The sequence below is a fragment of the Capra hircus genome, chromosome 26 (genome assembly GCF_001704415.2).
Source record: "Capra hircus breed San Clemente chromosome 26, ASM170441v1, whole genome shotgun sequence".
In the NCBI taxonomy this organism is placed as follows: domain Eukaryota; kingdom Metazoa; phylum Chordata; class Mammalia; order Artiodactyla; family Bovidae; genus Capra; species Capra hircus.
Window position 1 is genome coordinate 37,733,087 of NC_030833.1, and position 18,816 is coordinate 37,751,902.

Here is an 18,816-nt window from a genome sequence, read left to right on the forward strand (position 1 = left end):
CTTACTTTACGACTGAGGTTAAGTGTTGAGATGGACTAGTGAGAGCCAGGCCAAGCAGAGAATCTGGATCCCCTGTTTCTGGTCCTCAGGCTTGCATCCTCAGAGAGCAGCTTGCCTCTCTGGTGATTTTGGGGTCAAGGAGGAGAAATAATTATTAAACTTTTGGCTCCTGTTGTGTTTTGCTTTCAGCCAAAGTCTGAAGGTTGACCTATTTTGGAAGGACCTAAAGAAATTTGGTGTTAGTCCAAGGTTGCAGTAACTTTGAGATTCCATGCCCATTGCTTTGAACACTGGGGACACCTGAGTAGTTTATTCCAAACTGTTTGGTGCCTCGTTAATAATGCGCCCTCGTGCTGTTTCTGCTTTTCTTTGAATTCCTCAAGTTTTAATTCAGGTCAGTGCTTTTTTGGTAATACTCCTCTTGTCAGTTATACTTTTCTTAGGTCCCTGCAGCTTGGCCATTAGGCACAGTTTCTTTCGCTTTATGCTTTAGGCTTATGTGTAGATAAGAGGAAAATAAGAACCATACACTATGAAGTCCTTCTGTTTTTTTCTCAGAACGTGTGTGCCTAATGAAATAAACAGTATCATTCGTGTATCCAGCAGGTGCGCCGGTATAGATTTGGAGTACGGTTTGTCAAACCATGGCCATTTCATTGAACTATGGAGAGCTTAATATCTATGTAAAGAAGCAGTGACCACATACGTCGACTGTTCTCTTAAGTCTTGTTGGGCCAGCAGAGTGAGAGGGGATGGAGACTGGGGTTCTCACCAGCACAAAGGCACTGAGGCATTTGATCACCTCTTTGAGGATATGCAGAACCCTCTGGAACAGTTTGTCTGTGGGTCACAAGCAGGTCATTGCTTGGTGTTCTCCACAGCACCTCTGAGAACATGAAGGAGGAAGAAAGCATGGAAATCATATTGTGTCTTCATGATGCGTTCTCAGACCTTCTGAACTTTAGAGTCCTCTGGGGGAAATCATAAAATAACACAGTTACAAACTATAATAGTTCTCTGAAGGAAAAATGGAGAATGCAGTGACTTTTAAAAAGGGGACTTTAATTTAGACTGAGGATATAGAGTTTCTTTGAGAAAACAGGGATTAGGTAGAACTGATTATTGAGGAGTTAGCTAGAAAGTGTAGGGAAGCAATTTTCAACCAGAGGAATACCATGTGGGAAATAGTAAGAAAAGGGCTTTACTTCCTTTGAAGAAATGAAGGAAGGGTGGTTGGAATGTTGGGATGAAGGAGAAAATGATGCAAAAGAAAGCCTTGGAAAGACATACAATTTTTTTCCCTTCCCTCAGTTGCTCTAGTCTCCCAGAGAGAGTAGATATAAAGGCATTTCTGTGGTGTTTGGGGTGAAGGCAGAATGGAGTTGGGTCAAATAGAAATATCAATTTAACATACTTCCAAATAGTTACTGATAAAACTAAACCAAAGTCTTGCTTTGTGTTTTCTGCATTTTGTTCTTGATGATGAAAAGAGATTCAGCTAGTCAGAATATTGAGGAATTTTCCTGACATTCCACCCTCATGCTTTTTAGTTCCGAAATAGCAGAGTTGAAATTGTGAGTGCTGGAAAGAGGTTCTCCCAAATGTTAGCACATGAACCAATCCCTGCATTCATACAAAATGCTAATCAACATCACTGTGTAAGTAGCTTGGGTGCTAAGGTAATTCGAAGATAGTTACTACAAGTGGATGGTGAGAAAACAGAATTTAAATGCGATAGAGGGCCTGCTTCCTGGTGCAAATGATCAAGTAGCGTTGAGATTATCAATCCATCTAATATTTGTTGCCCATCTGTCTGTGGAAGAGTCTATACTCTCTGGCCTTGTGGGGCTCTAGAGAAGAAACCATTCTTGTTTTTGAGAAGACTGCAGTTTTTCAGAGGAGACATGAGAACACAGATGTGAAACATTAAGTAATCGTAAAGACCATGAATTTGGGAACTAGACTTGCTGGGCTACCCCACCTCTTAGTTGTATGACCTTAAGCATGATGTTTAGTCTTTCTGTTCCTTAGTTGCATTACCTGTAAAAGAGAGGTAATATGAGTACCTACTTCATAAAGTTGTGATAAAGACTAAAATGGATGAATCCATGTGTAGTACTTAAAATCATCCTGGCATACAGTAGGTTTATGAGTGATGTTATTTTTATTAAAGAAAATACAAACCAACTTATGGTTAATGACAAATGAGTGAAAAACAATTCTAGGCATCCAGAGGAGGAATAGATTATCATGGGCTGGGTACTTCCCTAGTGGTCCAGTGGTTAAGACTTCACACTTCCATACATGCAGGGGCACAGGTTAGATTACTGTGGGCTGTGCAAGACCTAAGTCTTAAAAGCTAGACAGGGATAAAAGAGGTAAAATAATGATAATCATTCTGGGGGTTAGAATAATGAAAATTAGGATGGTAAATGTTTATTAAGGACTTGTTGTCAGCTAGGCAGTGGGTTACTATTTTCTGTGCTTAATCTTATTTTAAACGCCACAAGATAAGTGCCCTTATTGGCCCCATTTTAAAGAGTAAGAAATCAGAAGAGTGTAATTTATTCACCATCATGTGTTAAACAATAGGCCCACTGAATGGGAGAATCGGCACTGTTGAATGTGGGACAGTCAATAGAGGGAAAACCAGTTTGGTGTGTGGTGTTGATCTGATTAAAAACATGCAGAGTTTGGTATGTCCTCACATCTTATCTGGGAAGAAATTCCTCATGGGCACTTGACACTGTGGCTAGGGAGTTTGGGAAGAGTCTGACGCTGGAGGTACACATCTCTTGAGAGTCAACTTTATAGAGAGGAGGGAGAAGAAAGTGAAAAGCCGTGAGTAAGTTCTGTCTGGAACCAGAAAGAAAAAGAGGACACGGCAATAGAGGTGAAGGGGAGTGAAGGACTGGCGTTGTATCTGTGACCGTGGCGGCTAAAGGAAAGAAGCTTCAAGCAAGAACAGTCAGCACCAACAGATAACGCCAGGGTTACGGAGCAGTCCTTCATGGAGTAGAGATGCATTTGGCTCTCTTGTCAAGTACAAGATCATAGTAATTTCTGTTGTTATCCTAATTCTAGGCCTTAGTATTGTAATGAAGTAGAAAGCAATCTGTTTTGCAGTGAATAAGTGTTATTTTATAAGGAAAAAGAATAATTATGCCTCCCTAGCAAAGCCACTGTCATCATTTTTGTTTCCGTCCAGTCTTTATTCATATATATCTTTTTTGTGGGAGTATCATAATAGCAGAGATACAGTTTTTTATTCTCCTTCCTCCCATGTTTATGCTTAATTTTCTTATTTTTTAAGTGGCTGCCTCACTTATTACACCATAATTTACTTGCTTGTTGGTCATGTAGGCTATTATAAATAATGCTTCTGTTAATATATCCTTTCGTATGGTTCTTCTTTAGGATAAATTTGCAGCAGAAGCTTAACCAGAGTTGAAAGAAATGAAAGTCCTAATGACTCCGGATTTGATATCACATGGCTTCCCAAAGCAATTTTCTTTATGAAGTTTATGCTAATTTGGACATCTGCAGCACATTTTTTTGCTTAGTTTTAAGTCAGATGAATGGTACATTGCATTTGTGGACTTACCTTTTTTGCCTATGTGTTTGGAATGTAATGGACCCCTACAGAAGCTGGAAATCACATTGATTTTGCTCTTGTACTTGAAGTTTAAACCTTTTCCTCTTGCGTCCTCTTTGTCTGTTGAATCTTGGGTATTTTTTGACATCATCTCCGGTCATTTTCTGCTTTACCTTCTCTGACCACACTGACTCCTTTGCTCTTCCTTGAGGTACACAAAGTCTTCTCAGGGTCTTAGTCTTTTGTCTGAAACTTCCTTTTGTCTGAAACAGTCTTGCCCCAGATTTCTAAATGGATTGCTCCTCTCTTCCCATAGACAGACTCTGCTGAAATGTCACCTTCACAGAGAGATCTTTCCTGACGTCCGTATCTCAAATAGCAGCCCCTCTATTCTGTTGCTCTCTAGTCCTCACTCTCATTTTATTTTTATTTTCCACCCTCATTATTTATTTTTCCTTGTGATAAGGTATACTTATCACAACCTGAAAAAAATTGTATGTGTGTTTTTTTTTCCAGCTAGGAGTGTAAATTTTATAAGACCAGGGATTTTGTTCTTTGCTCTATACTCAGTACCTTGCACACCTGCATCAGTGGCTAGCCCTCAGATATTTGCTAAATGAGTGGATTTTATCTTTGCGAATAATGAGTTCATGACTTGTGCAGAGAGAAGCAGAGTCCATCATATGTTAGAGCTGCCCTAAAGAGCATCTCATTCTAATCTCATTCTAATTTAAGCCAGGACTCAAAGACGTGATGTGTCTTTTGCTAACAGCACACATCTCTTATTAGACAGACTTGAACCTGGCTGACCAGTAGTATATACTATTTCACCTGGTGAATTATCAAAAAAAAGTAGTTTTTGTTTTGCTAGGGTGTGTAATTTGTGGGAAAGGTAAATAGATTTAAACTATATAGTCTGATAACTTATGCTATTATTTGCAAGGCTGGATTTTATATAAAACTTAGCAACTTAAGCTATATGATCCATGGGCACACTTTCATAGCTGTTTAAAACTGAAAGTGATCCTTGGTTTTTTCCTGAGTTCTTCTCTTCTGTTGGTCACACTTAACTAGCTGAGGGTATTTCCAAAGAGCTGGTTTAGGTGAAGGCTGTAGGTCTGAGCTGCCCTTTAGCTGTAGCTTAACCAGGGGATTCTGCCTCTTGGGTGATGCCAGGCTGTTTCTGCACATGAGTGCATTGCTCTGTAGGCAAATCTTTGACTGCAAGGATCAGAGAGTTCTCTTGTGCTACTTCAAATTAGGGTTATGGTTATGAGGAACAAGGAAAGCCCCAAAATAGGAGCCACGATACAACCAGGTGTCATGGAGACTGTGCTCGGGGGTGGCAGGCTGCAGGGATTTGAACAGTAGGCACTATTAATTCTTCCTTGTAATGTTCTGTATTATCATGAGTCAGCTCTTCTCTGCATATGTGCTTCTTTCTGTGCTTCCAGGGGGCAAATTGATTTCATATTTCTAGTTAGAGTCCAGAGAGAAGGAATCTGATTAGTTCAGTTCATCTTTTAACCCCTTGCTGTGACATAGGCCATCCTAATGGTAGTGACCTTAGAATCCTTGCTGCTGCTGCTGCTGTCGCTTCAGTTGTGGCCGACTCTGTGCGACCCCATAGATGGCAGCCCAGCAGGCTCCCCCATCCCTGGGATTCTCCAGGCAAGAACACTGGAGTGGGCTGCCATTTCCTTCTCCAGTGCATGAAAGTGAAAAGTGAAGGTGAAGTCACGCAGTCGTGTCCGACTCTTAGCGACCCCTTGGACTGCAGCCTACCAGGCTCCTCCATCCATGGGATTTTCCAGGCAAGAGTACTGGAGTGGGTTGTCATTGCCTTCTCTGTAGAATCCTTGAGTGCTTAATAAAAAATAAAGCAAATGGCATAGTTCTGCTTCCTTGAGCGTGGTGCTGTGCATGTGGGAAGATTAGGTTGGGCATGGCAAACTTTTGTGACAGTAGATGTGTTTCTCATAATCTCCCTCATCACCTCCTGGGAGAATAGCCCACATCCAAAGTTGCTATTACTAGAGCGACAAAAAAAGTCTGCCTGCTCTCAGCCTCTGCCCCTGGTTCTGAACCAAACAGCTGCTCCCCATGCTGCCAACAGTCTCACCTCCTGTGGTGGGGCTGAGGCCAGGGAGAAGAGTTGGCATCTCCTGGGCAGTGAGCACAGCTGCAGTACCCCTGCTGGCAGAGACCTCTGGGGCAAAGGCAAGGCCAGCAGCCAGCTGCAGATGTTGGACAGGCAGTTGGCCACATGGCTCTGAAACTGTGTTGAGACTTCGGTGGTGCTGGCATCCTCAGCCCACACGAGAGCCAGCATCGGCCCCAGCAGTTCAGGTGCACAGCCAGGTAGACGGAACCGTGACAGTCACGCCTATTTATGCAAGAATGACCCATGGGCCTTGCTCTCTGCCTCTTGCCCACCTTGGATAAAGTATGTACTTCTAAGTGGCATTTCTGCTGATCATGTATTTTCTCCACACTGGTCAGGCTGACTTAACTGCCAGTCTTTGTGACCAAGGTCATGCAGTCGTGGAAGTTTACACAATACAAACATAGTTTGTGAACCTGGCATAAACCCGGCCACGTAGGATTCACATTGACTTTGAGCTGACTAGCTAAGCAGATGCTGTTTAAGGAATAGGAAAGAGAGCTCTCCTTGGAAAGGGCAAAATAGGTCATTGTGAAGCTGCAGTGGGCTGGACTCACAGCGTCTTGTTCCTTTTTCCTTCAGTTTCTCTAAATCTGGCTTTTGAAAGGAAAGTTTTCAAACTTCACATTTTTTTTCCTTGTAGCGTAACTTGGATGGAAATAATTCAGTGTTGTTTTAGGCCCAGATTCCAAGTTTTTCCACCTTCTGAGTTACATAAACTGATCAAGTTGGGAACCTAATGGAGTTTTAGCCTGTACTTAACCTTTTGCAGTTTGTAAGCTTTTGAGTAATACTTGGCCTTTTTTTTTTTTTTTTTAAAGCACAGTTCCTGGCTTATAAAATTCATAGTCTTTGATGAATTATGAATTCTTTTTTCTATTTAATTGATAGACTTTTCATTCTCAGGATGAATTTTCTTATAAAAAAATATGGAAATTGCATTGCAGAGCAGTAGGAGTGGGCTTTTTGTTCTGTTTTGTCCTGTTTTGACAGATGGAGCAGTTATATTGTTGCTTTTAACAGCCTAGCACACCCTCAGTTTAAACTGTTCTATTAAATACCTCTTTTTTTTTGCATTATATTGCAGATGTAAGAGTTAGTGTTCGATTTTAAGACATTAATAATTTGAGAGACTGTATAGAAGGAAACAGGCAAAAAAAAAAAAAAAAAAAAGAAGGGAACAGGCAGTAGGAATGTACAGACCATGGAGCAAAGCCAAGTAGCGACTTGAATAGCAGAGACACCGCGCCCTCTGTCTTAGCAGGCTCCGTCGTGCTATCCCCAGGCAGAGGTGCTGGGAAGGGGCAATGTTGATTAAATTTGGAGAAGCCAGAGTTAAGTCCAATGAGAAGTTTGTTTTGGAGACCGTGAAATGTAGGAACCAAAATGCCAGGTGCAAATTTGGTAGGCTGAGGCAGAGAGAATGTTTTAGAAGAGGGTGTGGCTTGGGGCAGGACTTGCTGACAGGAGTTGGAATAGGGCTAAGACCGTGAGCCAGAGAGCCCAAGAGAGGGTGTGTCATCTGAGAGGGTTCAGAATGGGAAGCTGACTGAGAGGATCTCGGGAAACATCTTGAAAGCTGAGAGCACAGACTTGGGTTGTCTTCCAAAATAGAACGGATAGACTTCATCTTGAGAAAGGGAAGCCGTGACACCAAGAAAACCTCTTGGTAGCAGCATTAAGAACTCATCAGAGGAGTGTTAAAAGTGCACGGAGGCGAAATTAGATTGTCAAAGTTCAGGCAGTGTACAAGCAGGGTCGGACTAAAGCTTCATCTGCAGGGAAGTGTCTCCTGGGTTAAAATGGAGAGCTTGCCAGTTGTCTAAGGAGACAGAACAACAAGCAGTGGGGCAGGAAGTAGCTATTTGTGGACTCGTCGTGGGCACCAGCAGTTACCAGCGAGATGACCTTGAGCAAGTTATTTAATCCCTGAACCTCAGTTTACCCATCTGAATTAATACTGCTATTATTATTAAAAGGATTATAGGAGACAGTGTACATATGCATCAGTTTCATAGAGATTAGATAGTATTAGCGTCCTTCCCCCAGTTAAAAATATGTTGCTCAGTAAAAATAAAACTGCCCGACTAGTTTGACCAGTTCCTTCCCACACCCCCAGTCTGATCTCAGTTTTCTTGGTCAGGTGCTTGTTGGAACTGACTGTGACTAGAACTGACAGATTTGGCAGACTTCACAAGGACCTCTTTATATAGGGAATGTGTGGTTATGTAAACACAGCAGACTTTAAGCCCAAATGCCCCAGGTCACTGCCCTGGACTGTAGGACTTTACTAAGAACACAGGAAGCAGGCTGCCAGTTTTCAGTTCTGGGGTGGGTCACTACCCGTCAGACTTTTCTTGTCCACTCTCCCCTTCCTGCACACCTCCTGCCAAGCAGCAAGCCCACCAAGCAACAGTTACTAGTGTAATAGAAAACACAAAACAGGCTTGAAGCAAAACGTTTTTTCCTCAGCTCTGTGTAGCAAAGATAGCCAAAGAAATACATTTGGTTCCAAATCTCAGGGAAGTGTTTAGGAATCCATGGGCAGTACCTGCTGAGCCATCTCTGCATCTTAATTAGGCTAAATCCTTCCCTTGGAATGCCCTCCTTCAGTTTTTCACGTAAGACTTGTCTCCTATGCTACCACCGACAGAAAGTCTTCCCTGATTTCTTCATCCATGTCTTCTTCACTGAAAGATCTGACTTCCTTCTATGAAGTCCAACTTTTTAAAATACATTTTAGAAAATTCTTCTAAGGGCCCTGAATGCATTGTTCCTAGATTAGAGTTTTCTTGATACTTATTCTTCATGATCTTCATGTACTGGTTTATAAATTTCTGGAGTACAAAGATTTGCTCGTACTAGGATTCCCCTGCATTGCCTAGGGTGTGTAGTGAGTGTTCAGTACATCTTGGAGATCAGATGTTCTCATCCAAGATGGGGATGAATAAGGAATCCACTTCAGAGATCTACCATGTTCCACAGGCAGCAGGCAGGGGGTGATGAACCACTTCATCCTTTCTCACCTGCCACCCCCAGTCACATACTCTTAACTAATAAACTCTACTCCCTGGTTTCCAAAGGAGCCAATCCTTTGACCCTTCCAAGTCTTGGCCTGTGCTGTTTCCTGAACTTGGACTGCCCTTCCTTCCTGCTGCTAAGCTGGTAAGTCACTTCAGTTGTGTCTAACTGTGCGATCCCATAGACGGCAGCCCATCAGGCTCCCCCATCCCTGGGATTCTCCAGGCAAGAACTCTGGAGTGGGTTGCCATTTCCTTCTCCAATGCATGAAAGTGAAAAGTGAAAGTGAAGTCACTCAGTTGTGTCTGACTCTTAGCGACCCCATGGACTGCAGCCTACCAGGCTCCTCTGTCCATGGGATTTTCCAGGCAAGAGTACTGGAGTGGGGTGCCATTGCCTTCTCCCGCCCTTCCTTCCTAGAAAAGCAATTATCCTCCAGCCCAGATATGCCCTTTACAGTATGGCTTTCCTGATGTTTGGGCCTCTCTGCTCAGTGCTTTATACGATATAACCCCAATCTAACACTTCTCTTGTTGTTCTTTAGTCACTTATTTACAGGCTGCGTTTCTCCAGGGCAGGATTTCTTTCTTGGCTTATTTATCTTCATAGCTTTAGTGCCTAGTGTCCTACCTTGAAACTCCTAAACATTTTTGGTTCTGTTGAATTGAATCCAAAGGCAAAGACTCCTGAGGCAAACCAAGTAGGTCCTCTGACCTGAAAGCCAAGGTCAGGGAGAATGTCTGGAGCAGACTCCCTGTGCCAGAAAACGTCTGAACTCACACAGCTCTGGCTGGAGAGGTGTCCTTCAGGTCTCTCTAGGAAGGTCACAGGAAATCAAGGAGCCTGGGTTCCGTGTAGGGAGTGAGCTCTCTCTCTGTCCAGACCTTGGATCCTTCCTTCTGGTACTGATTTCCTCTCACCAGAAACTGGCCCTCCCTGGTCGGTCACCATTTTGTGAATGCAGCTGCAGCTCAGGGCACAGCTGTGCAAGTTGGAATTGTTTTCAAACCATTGTGGTTGATAACTTAAACATATAAATCACTAAGAACGTTAGTTGACTTTTAAGAAATATTAGGTCTTTCAAAAGATCACACACTTCTTTAGAGACTGAGAGAGTATATTACCCTCTTTGCCAGAAAGACCTTGTGGTTCTAATTTTTTTCCACAATTTTTTATTTTGAAAAATTTCATAGCCTACAAAAAGTGTGAGTACAGTGAACACCTATATAGCCTTCCTCTAGATTCACCAGTTGTTAGCATTTTGCTTCATTTGCTTTTTCTTTTTTCATGTCAGTATGTGTATATGTGTGTGAAAGTGTTCGTTGCTCAGTTGTGTCCAAGTTTGCAATCCCGTGGGCTATGGCCTGCCAGGCTCCTCTGTCCATAGAATTCTCCAGTCAAGAATACTAGAGTGGGTTGCCATTCCCTTTTCCAGGGGATCTTCCTGACCCAGGGATCAAACCTGGGTCCCCTGCATTGCAGGCAGATTCTTTACTGGCTGAGCCACCAGGGAAGCCTGTGTATGCATATCCACCTGTATTTGTTTATTTGTTTTTGGCCCCTCTGGGTCTTCCTTGCTGTGTGGGCTTTCTCTAGTTGCGGAGATCTGAGGCTGCTTTCCAGGTGCCGTGTGTGGGTTTCTCATTGCAACGGCGTTATGGAGCACGGGCTTTGGGGTGCGCAGGCTTCAGTAGTTGTGGCTTCTGGGCTCTAGAGTACAGGCTCAACAGTTGTGGCTCATGGGCTTAGTTGTTCCACAACCTGTGGAATCTTTCTGGATCAGGGATCAAACCCATGTCTCCTGCACTGGCCAGCAGAGTCTTTACCACTGAGCCGCCAGGAAAGCCCCTGTGTTTTTTGATGAATCGTGTGAGAGTAAGTTGTAGACATTAAGACTGTCACCTCTAAACACTTCCCCATATCTTCTGAGAGCAAGAGGTATCCAGATTGTTCTAGTCATGTCCTTTAGAGTTTTTTCTTATTTAAAAAAAATCCAAGATCCGGTCAAAGTGTAGCCATACATTTAGTTGTCATATCTCTTTAGTCTTCTATAATTTAGATAGTTTCCTAGGCCTTTTGTCTTTTGTGTCTTTTGGTGGGTTCATGTTGGATGCTCTATGGACTATCATTTAATTTGAATGATCAGTTATTTCCTTATACTGAGATGCAGGGGGAAACACTATTAGCGGGTGACATGCTGCACCAAGGACGTAATACGAGAGGCACATTTAGGTCAGTCAGCCCTGTTGTTGGTGACCCTCAGTGTGATCATTTGGTTATGGTGTTGTCGGCCAGGTTCTTCCTTTGTGAAAGAACCTTTTTGTCCCTTTGCAAATACTAATTAATCTTTGAAGTGATACCTTAAGATTGCATGAGTAACTTGTATCTTCTCCCAAATTTACACAATGGTTTTAGCATCCACTGAAGATTCTTGCATAAATTGATTATTACTGTGAGGACGATGTTCATTTTATTAAAATCTGATTTAGTGAGATCCGCTGTTTAACTCCCTCAAGAGCCTTCATTCTAAATATGCTACCTAAAAATACATTGAAAACCGATAAGTCTTTACTAAATATGAAAATTTGATTGACCTAAATAAAACTAAACTTCTGATTATTTTGAAATTCATCATTTTAACTCTTCTTAATAGAGTTTTTTTTTTTTTTAAGCTGAGATTGTTTGGTTTTATAAGCTCTTCTTAATATAGTTTTTGTGGGCTCTAGGGTGGATGTATCTGCATAGACCTTAAATTGTAGGACTAAAGCACAGGTGACCACTTCCTGCCACTAAACCGCTGTCAAATGATCACTGTCACAAAAGTGACAAATAATAAATAGGCAAGTACTTGTTTGCTAGTGGTGTTAAAATTTTTATGTCATCATTTTTAGGTGAGACAGTACAAATTAATAGATAAAGAATGAGGCCGCTGGAAGCTGACCTAAATTTCAATCCCAAATTTACTCTCTAGGTTTTAATCTGAGGTATCCCATAACCTCTCAGAGCTTCAGTTTTCCTCATCTGTAAAATGGTAATAATAACAACAACTGTATTTACTTCAGAATTATTGTGAGGTAAAGTGTTTATTTTTAGCAAAGCGGATCCTGTATTGTAAGTACTTAATAACTGGTGTTTGTGGTGGTAAAATTGGTGGTGACTGTTACTTGTGCTAGGGATCAAATATAAAAAAATGTAACAAGAAAAATTATGTATTCAGGAACTTAGGAAGTTTTGTTTTTGAAAGGTAGCCAAGAACATTTTGGAGGTTGTGGTAATGTGTTCTCAGGTGTTAAGGGGGAGAATTTTTTAAATTTTTCCTTCAAAAGCCTGGCCAAACAAAATGGAATTATCCCCGTAAGTCCCTGCCCTCATGCCATACCTGTTTCCCCAGAGAAGCACATTGGTCAGTTCAAGCTTGTCCCCAAATCCCTCCTCCTCTTCCTCCCCAACCTCTCTGGCCCTGGTGGGAAAGCAAGCAGCTTCCTGCCACCCGTTCTGCCCATAACCCAGGGTGGGGATGGTGGCCATGCCAGGAGTTCCCACTGCTTCCTTAGAGCCCAGATTTCCACCCACAGACTGGCTCTGAGTTGAGGGCCTCCTATAGCTCATCACACTTCGTAGGTACTTGGGTAAAAAGGTCACCATTTCTGAAACTTGAATTTTATAATCCTATAATCTCTTGCCTGGCTCAGATGGCACGGGAAGATGGAGGGAGTTATAATTTTGAGGCCAAGTTTTTTTTTTTTTCTTAACACCTTTCAAACCAAACTAATAGAAGAACCTACCATCATTGTGACAGTTTCAGAAGTTTGATTTTTAGGTATAAAAGGCTTTTATTTAAAGACTGTATTAAAATCAACAAATAGTACCACATTGGGTCATTCTGTCTCCTGATAAAACTGGCTAATGATATACGAAAGCAAATATTCAGTTACCTTATTGTTTGTTTACAGTAATGTTCAAGCTGTCATTCAAAAACCTTTAAGGTTTTCCTTTAGTGTCTAGATTACTTCCCTTTATTCACCAAATGCTTACAAATGCAAAGAAGAGAGTGTATCTCATTCATTTGAACTCTGAGTTTTAAAATGAGACCACATGCAGAACTCACTTTAATTTTACATATCACAGGGACTTCCTTGGTGGTCCAGTGGCTAGAACTGCCTGCTCCCAGTGTCGGGGGACTGGGCTCGATCCCTGATCAGGGAACCAGATCCCACAGGCCACAGCTAAGACCTGGAACAGCCAAAATAAATAAATATTTTCAACAGTTTACATAACACAAAAATAACTGAAAATGCAGTGAAAGAAAAATTGACGCTTGCGCAATATCCTAGTTTTCAAAGCACCTTACATATGTCATCTACCGAGATGACTCTGTAAGATAATCAGGACAAATAACTAGTTTCTTCATTTTACAGATAAAAGAGACAAGATTCCTAAAGTTTAGCATTCTGGTTCATGATTTCACCACTTAACTGGGTTTTGGAACAGTCACCATCAAACAAGTCACTTAATCACTCTTCAGGTTTCTTTTTTTCTTTCTTTCTCTCTGGTTGCTCTGGGTCTTCATTGCTGTGTGGGGGCTACTATTCATTAGGGTGCAGAGGCTTCTCATTGCAATGGCCCCTCTTGCTGTGGAGCACAGTATATGGTGGCACTCAGGCTTCAGTAGTTACCTTTCGAGGGCTCTAGAGCACGCGCTTAGTCGTTGAGGCACAGGGGCTTAGCTGCTCAGCCGCATGTGGAATCGTCCCAGACCAAGGATCAAACCTGTGTCCTCTGCATCGGCAGGCAGATTCTTATCCACTGTACCACCAGAGAAGTCCCTCTTCAAGTTTCTTTAACTGTAAAACAGAATTTAAAGCAGTGCTTGCCTCACAGAGTGTTGTGAAGATGAAACAAGTTAATACACATAAGGCATTTGGAAACAGCACCCGGTGCATAGCAGATGCTCAGTAAATGTTAGCTTCTATTATTACTACACAGCTAGTAAGTGTGAGGACTAGGACCCCAATCCAGGCGTGCTGACTCCCTAATCCAGAGCTCTGTCTCCAGTACCATGTGGAATTTGCCTTTTAGTAAGTCATTGATTTAATTTCCGTCTCATGTTGACCTTATTATTTTTGAAGGCATCTTTTTCTGCTTTGTTCGCTTTGACCTCGAATTTCTGAAGATCAAAGGGGAATGTGTTTGAAGTTTTCTTCCTTCCTGATTTTTTTTAATCCTCTGACTTCTGTTGTCGTCTGGGTTTGGTTGACCTTGAGGTATCAGAAGGTGTTTTAGCAGGTGAACGTCTCATGAAGTTGTTCTCATGGGTTTGTTGGGGTTTCTCTGAGTTTCACTTTGGTTGAAAGGCCTGGGGTAGGAGGCAGGGTTGGCCGCACTTGAGTTACACCTGTTCTCTGAGGTGCTAAAGGAATGTCTGAGAGTAGCGTTACTCAGAGTAGCAGCTGCAGGGAGTAGAGACCATTTGTCGTAAAAGAGCCATTCTGAAGAAATCGGTAAAGTATTATGGCATATTTTCTGGGAAAGGAAGAGAAGTTGTAGATCTTTTTCTTGATAATAACGTTTGTAGCAGACTTTTACTTGTGATTCCCAGTTTTTACTCTGTCCACCACCAGTGTTGACATTTATGGCTGTGAAATAGGCCTGAGTAAAAAACCTGTGCACTTTTGTGGTAGCTACTCAGCTGCTATGGGGCGATACCCTCCCATTCCTCTGATGCCCAAGTTGAACCCAGTGTGGGATGTGATGCAGAAGATTGTAGGAGGCAGGCAGCAGTGTACAGGAAAGGTGCAGCCAGCTCCATGGCCCTGCAGAGGCAAGGAGCTAACTCAGCTAGCGCACTGAGCTGTCCATCCCTAGGCCTTTTTGATGGGCCTGCTGCATTTACTGTACACAGACAGGGTCCTCTCCAAAAACAGGATGTTCAGTATGCCTCTCAGGATCTTTATGGAAGATTTGCACCAAGATTTAACTTGGTGAGGCAGGAGATTTGAGAAGACGTGCCGAGACCTCTTTGTGATCTTTGCATTTTTTAACCCACTGACCTCTAATACTCTCCTTGACAAATTTAATTAATGTTCTCACGTTAAATGAAAACACTGAACTTTTAATAGATTCCCTGGGGCTTGGTAATCATTTGATATTATTTGCAAAGGAGAGAGGGTATGAAAAAATGATGTATTATCCTTTCTGGTTTTTCAGTTAAATTTTATTGTTCTTGCCTGGCCACCTGCTGAATTCTTTAGCCCATCCTGCCCGGAAGCAAAGCCCAGGAAACAACTCTGGGTCCTGCCACGCAGGCAGTCTCGTTCTTGTGGCTCCATAGCCGTTCCTGCGGGCTTGGTGCTTTCCCTTGTGTCCTGTTGTCAGCCTGATGTGGTGGCCACTCCTGGTGTGCTGCCTCATGGTTGATCTTTCTCCTGCTGAGTTTGCTTGGATGCTCTGTATAGTAGATGAGGAGTTGGAGGAGAAGCTAAAGAGTACCCGTTATTCACTGTCCACTGCCACTGCCGTTACATGCTGCTCAGGACTCCAGAGAGCTTTGCTTCTAGGCCAGTCGATGAGCTGCTTTGATGTGTGAGAAGCTTCTGAATGTGGTGGTTCTTATCCTCCTTCCCCACTTACATCTTTCTGGCCCTCAGAGTGCCAGTTCAATTCAGTTCAGTCGCTCAGTCGTGGCCGACTCTTTGCGACCCCGTAAATCGCAGCATGCCAGGCCTCCCTGTCCATCACCAACTCCTGAAGTTCACCCAAACTCATGTGCATCGAGTTGGTGATGCCATCCGGCCATCTCATCCTCTGTCGTCCCCTTCTCCTCCTGTCCCCAATCCCTCCCAGCATCAGAGTCTTTTTCCAATGAGTTAACTCTTCGTATGAGGTGGCCAAAGTATTGGAGTGCCAGAGGAGGGCCTTATTTCTGATGATTTCCTTTGAGGTCACTAGCAGGACTGGGAGTAGAGGTGACAGCTGAGAGACTTAGCAAAGCTAAAAGGATTGTAGAGAGGTCAAACAGTTGAACTTAGGCTTAGACTAACTCATGGTGGACCTTTGCTTAGCTGCCAGTGTGGCAGCATGCGCCAGAGCTCGCCCCTTCAACACCTGTTGTCCTCTTTGACGTATTTGCTGATTCTCTCAAGTCAGCTTCCTTGCTTGTCTGGGCTCCCACAGTACTTTTTATTTCCATTTATCTCCCTCAGCTTTGTAGCAAGTAGTTAATTGTTTCAAAGTCTGTTTCTTCTACCATGTAAGTGTCTGGACAGCTGGAACTTAGTCTAGTTCCTCTCACTATTCCTCATAATCCATAGATTGTGTCATTTGTAACAGTTGCTCAGTAAATCTTACTAAATGGGACAAAGCTCAGCATGTCCATGGACATCCTGCAGCTCATGTCCATGTTTGCAGATCATGTACTCAGCTGTGAGGCAGGAGAATATCCTTGAAGAAACAGAGCATCACCATCAGACATGACATATAAAGACAACACTAGCCTATTGTTGAGCTTCTTTTTTCTTATTTTGACAACTTTCGTTGAGATATAATTCTCAGTTCACCCATTTAAAATGTACGGTTCAGTGGTTTCCAATATGTTAACAGAGTTATGCAGTCACCAGCACGATCAGTTTTAGCAGATTTTCATCATTCCCAGAGGAAACACAGTATCTATTCCTTCCACTCCCCCAGCCTTGGACAGTAGACCACGAATCTATTTTTGTCTCTATAGATTTGCCTATACTGGGCATTCCATAAAATATATAGTATTTTGTGCTTGGCTCCTTTCAGTTAGCATAGTGTCTTCAGCACACATTCAGGTTGAAACACGTGTCAAGCCTGGAGCTTTATGGAAATTGGAGGCCAGGTGATGCTTGTTTCAAGAGCGGCTGTGGCTCAGGCCAGTGGTGAACCTCTTGTTGTTGTTGTCCAGTCACTAAGTTGTGTCCAATCCGCATTAAAGTTGACCAAACCTATATAATGAAAATTTCCATAGATGTGACCTGAACTTGCTTCCCTAAGTCATTTTAGAAATCAAGGTAAAATTTATGAGTATCTAATAGAGTGCCTGGCACATGAGGGTCTCAGGGCGTATTTCTTCCCTGTGTCCCACTTCAGGTTCTTAGATTTTAGTAAGAACTCACCAAAGTGAAACAATGGATGAGTTTTTAGTTGGTGCTTTGAGTTTAATTTACTGATTCCTCCCCCACCCTTTTGTTTTTGTCTTCCCCAAGGCTATGCCTTTCTGCTGTTCCAGGAGGAGAGCTCGGTGCAAGCTTTGATAGACGCCTGCCTAGAGGAAGATGGGAAACTGTACCTGTGTGTGTCAAGCCCCACCATCAAGGATAAACCAGTAAGTAATGTGCAGCCAGCTGTTGCTTTTCCAGAGCATGTGTGCAATCAGAATAGCTGATCACCTTCCCCTTGTCATAAGAATGCTGGGAACTAAGATCCTCTTACCCAGGGTGACCTCGCTATGCGGTAGCGCGCTGGACTGTTGTTGATGGGGAGCTAATAACAAATTTCTCAGTTTTTGGTCTTATACCTTTGGGAATAAATGTAAACAAATTTGCCCTTGTCTTTCACTTTACAGCTCTTTTTAGCTAATTCCTATTCAGAAACTCTGAATTGAGGTAGATAATGCCCTTAGTGGTTTTGGCAGCTGGTTTCTGTCCTTATTTCAGATCAAGGGCAGGAGTGATTTATTTATTTATTTATTTTAAATAAAAGATCATAATCTTCGATGTTTATGTGCCTTTGAATGCAAAGCTTTGTGCTGGGTGGTACCCACAGCTGGCTAAATAGAGCCTTCTGGGCCAGGAGCTTACACTCCAGAGTGGATAGCTTCAAGCTGAGAAGGGGCGGGGAAAGATGGAGAACATGGATCCAAAGCTGTAAATAATGCACACTGCTATGGAATTTGTGGTTGAGTCTGTGGTTTCTGAGCCAAAGAGAGTGAGTGAATAAGTCACTGGGTGAGAAAGGAAGACTACTTCCTTTCTCCCGACAGAGGGGATATCAATGGAAAAGAGGCAAGACTGTTCAGGGCAGAAGAAAAAACTTGACTAGTGCAGCAGAAGTAAACTCCAGGGGGTGGGGAGGGATAGGGCGGTCTGGCGTGCCGCAGTCTATTGGGTCGCAAAGAGTTGGTCACGACTTGGTGACTAAACAAACACAACAATGATCCCTGAGGAGGTTAGGAGAGGGGTGAGACTTGTGTGTCAAGGCCTGATGCTCAGAGTGGGAAATAGAGTAAAAACAGTAGCGTGGGCTAAGGGGCCAAGGCACGTATTTACCACGGGGCCTGCAGCATCCCCTGTAAGACTTAACCAGAGGTATGGGCTTGGTTAACAGCAAGGTTTACTCTCAGAAACATGTTTGGGGAAGGAGTTGTGGTCGGATGTAAAGCTCCCAATTTGAGTCTTGATTCGAGCATTTAAATATCTGCTTGACTGCATAAGTCACCTAATCCTTGCTGCAACTTGGTTTCCTCACTGACAAAATGAGAAGACCAGTAGTTCCTCTCGGGATGTTAGGGGCTCAGATAAGAGGAAGAAGCACGTAGAAGCGTTTGATGCGGTCGGGTACTTGCACAAATGGTGCTGCTAGTCCTGCATGGTGTTAGAGGACTGGGGAGAGTGAGATCAGAGGTTACCTACTGAGCAGCATCTTTTGAAACAAATGGTGACTCTAGAACAGGGCTTATAATTGTTTGCAGAAGAATGATGCCAGGACTGGCCGTCTCTAAGTGGGAGAACGCAGCATGTAAAGCAGAAGAGCGGGTTACTAAGGAAAGGGAACCCTGAGTCATGTCACAAAGATTGATGCAGAAGAAGAGGCAAGGATTTTAGCAAGTTTGAAAGTACCTCTGTAATTTTCAATTTCTGGGACCATTATCCAGTTTCTGTAACAGCAATAAACAACATTAGATAGGGTAGCTCTTCAGGTAGCTATACAGAAAAACAGTAGAAAATAGTAGGTTGGGAAAAAGAGCAGGGGGCCTTTGTTAACTTTGGTCTTAATTTAAACAGCATGGAGAGGC

At 42.9% G+C, this 18,816-nt stretch overlaps 1 protein-coding gene across 7 annotated transcripts in view; it reads left to right on the plus strand.

The window, feature by feature from the left end:
• The window catches only part of CPEB3 (cytoplasmic polyadenylation element binding protein 3), a 202,761-nt gene that overhangs the window by 129,025 nt on the left and 54,920 nt on the right, over positions 1–18,816 (plus strand). For all 7 annotated transcript variants that reach the window (XM_018041465.1, XM_018041460.1, XM_018041463.1 and 4 more), the window contains one exon: positions 17,009–17,127. In XM_018041465.1, the coding sequence (XP_017896954.1) occupies positions 17,009–17,127 (119 nt within the window). The remainder of the gene's footprint in view (positions 1–17,008; positions 17,128–18,816) is intronic.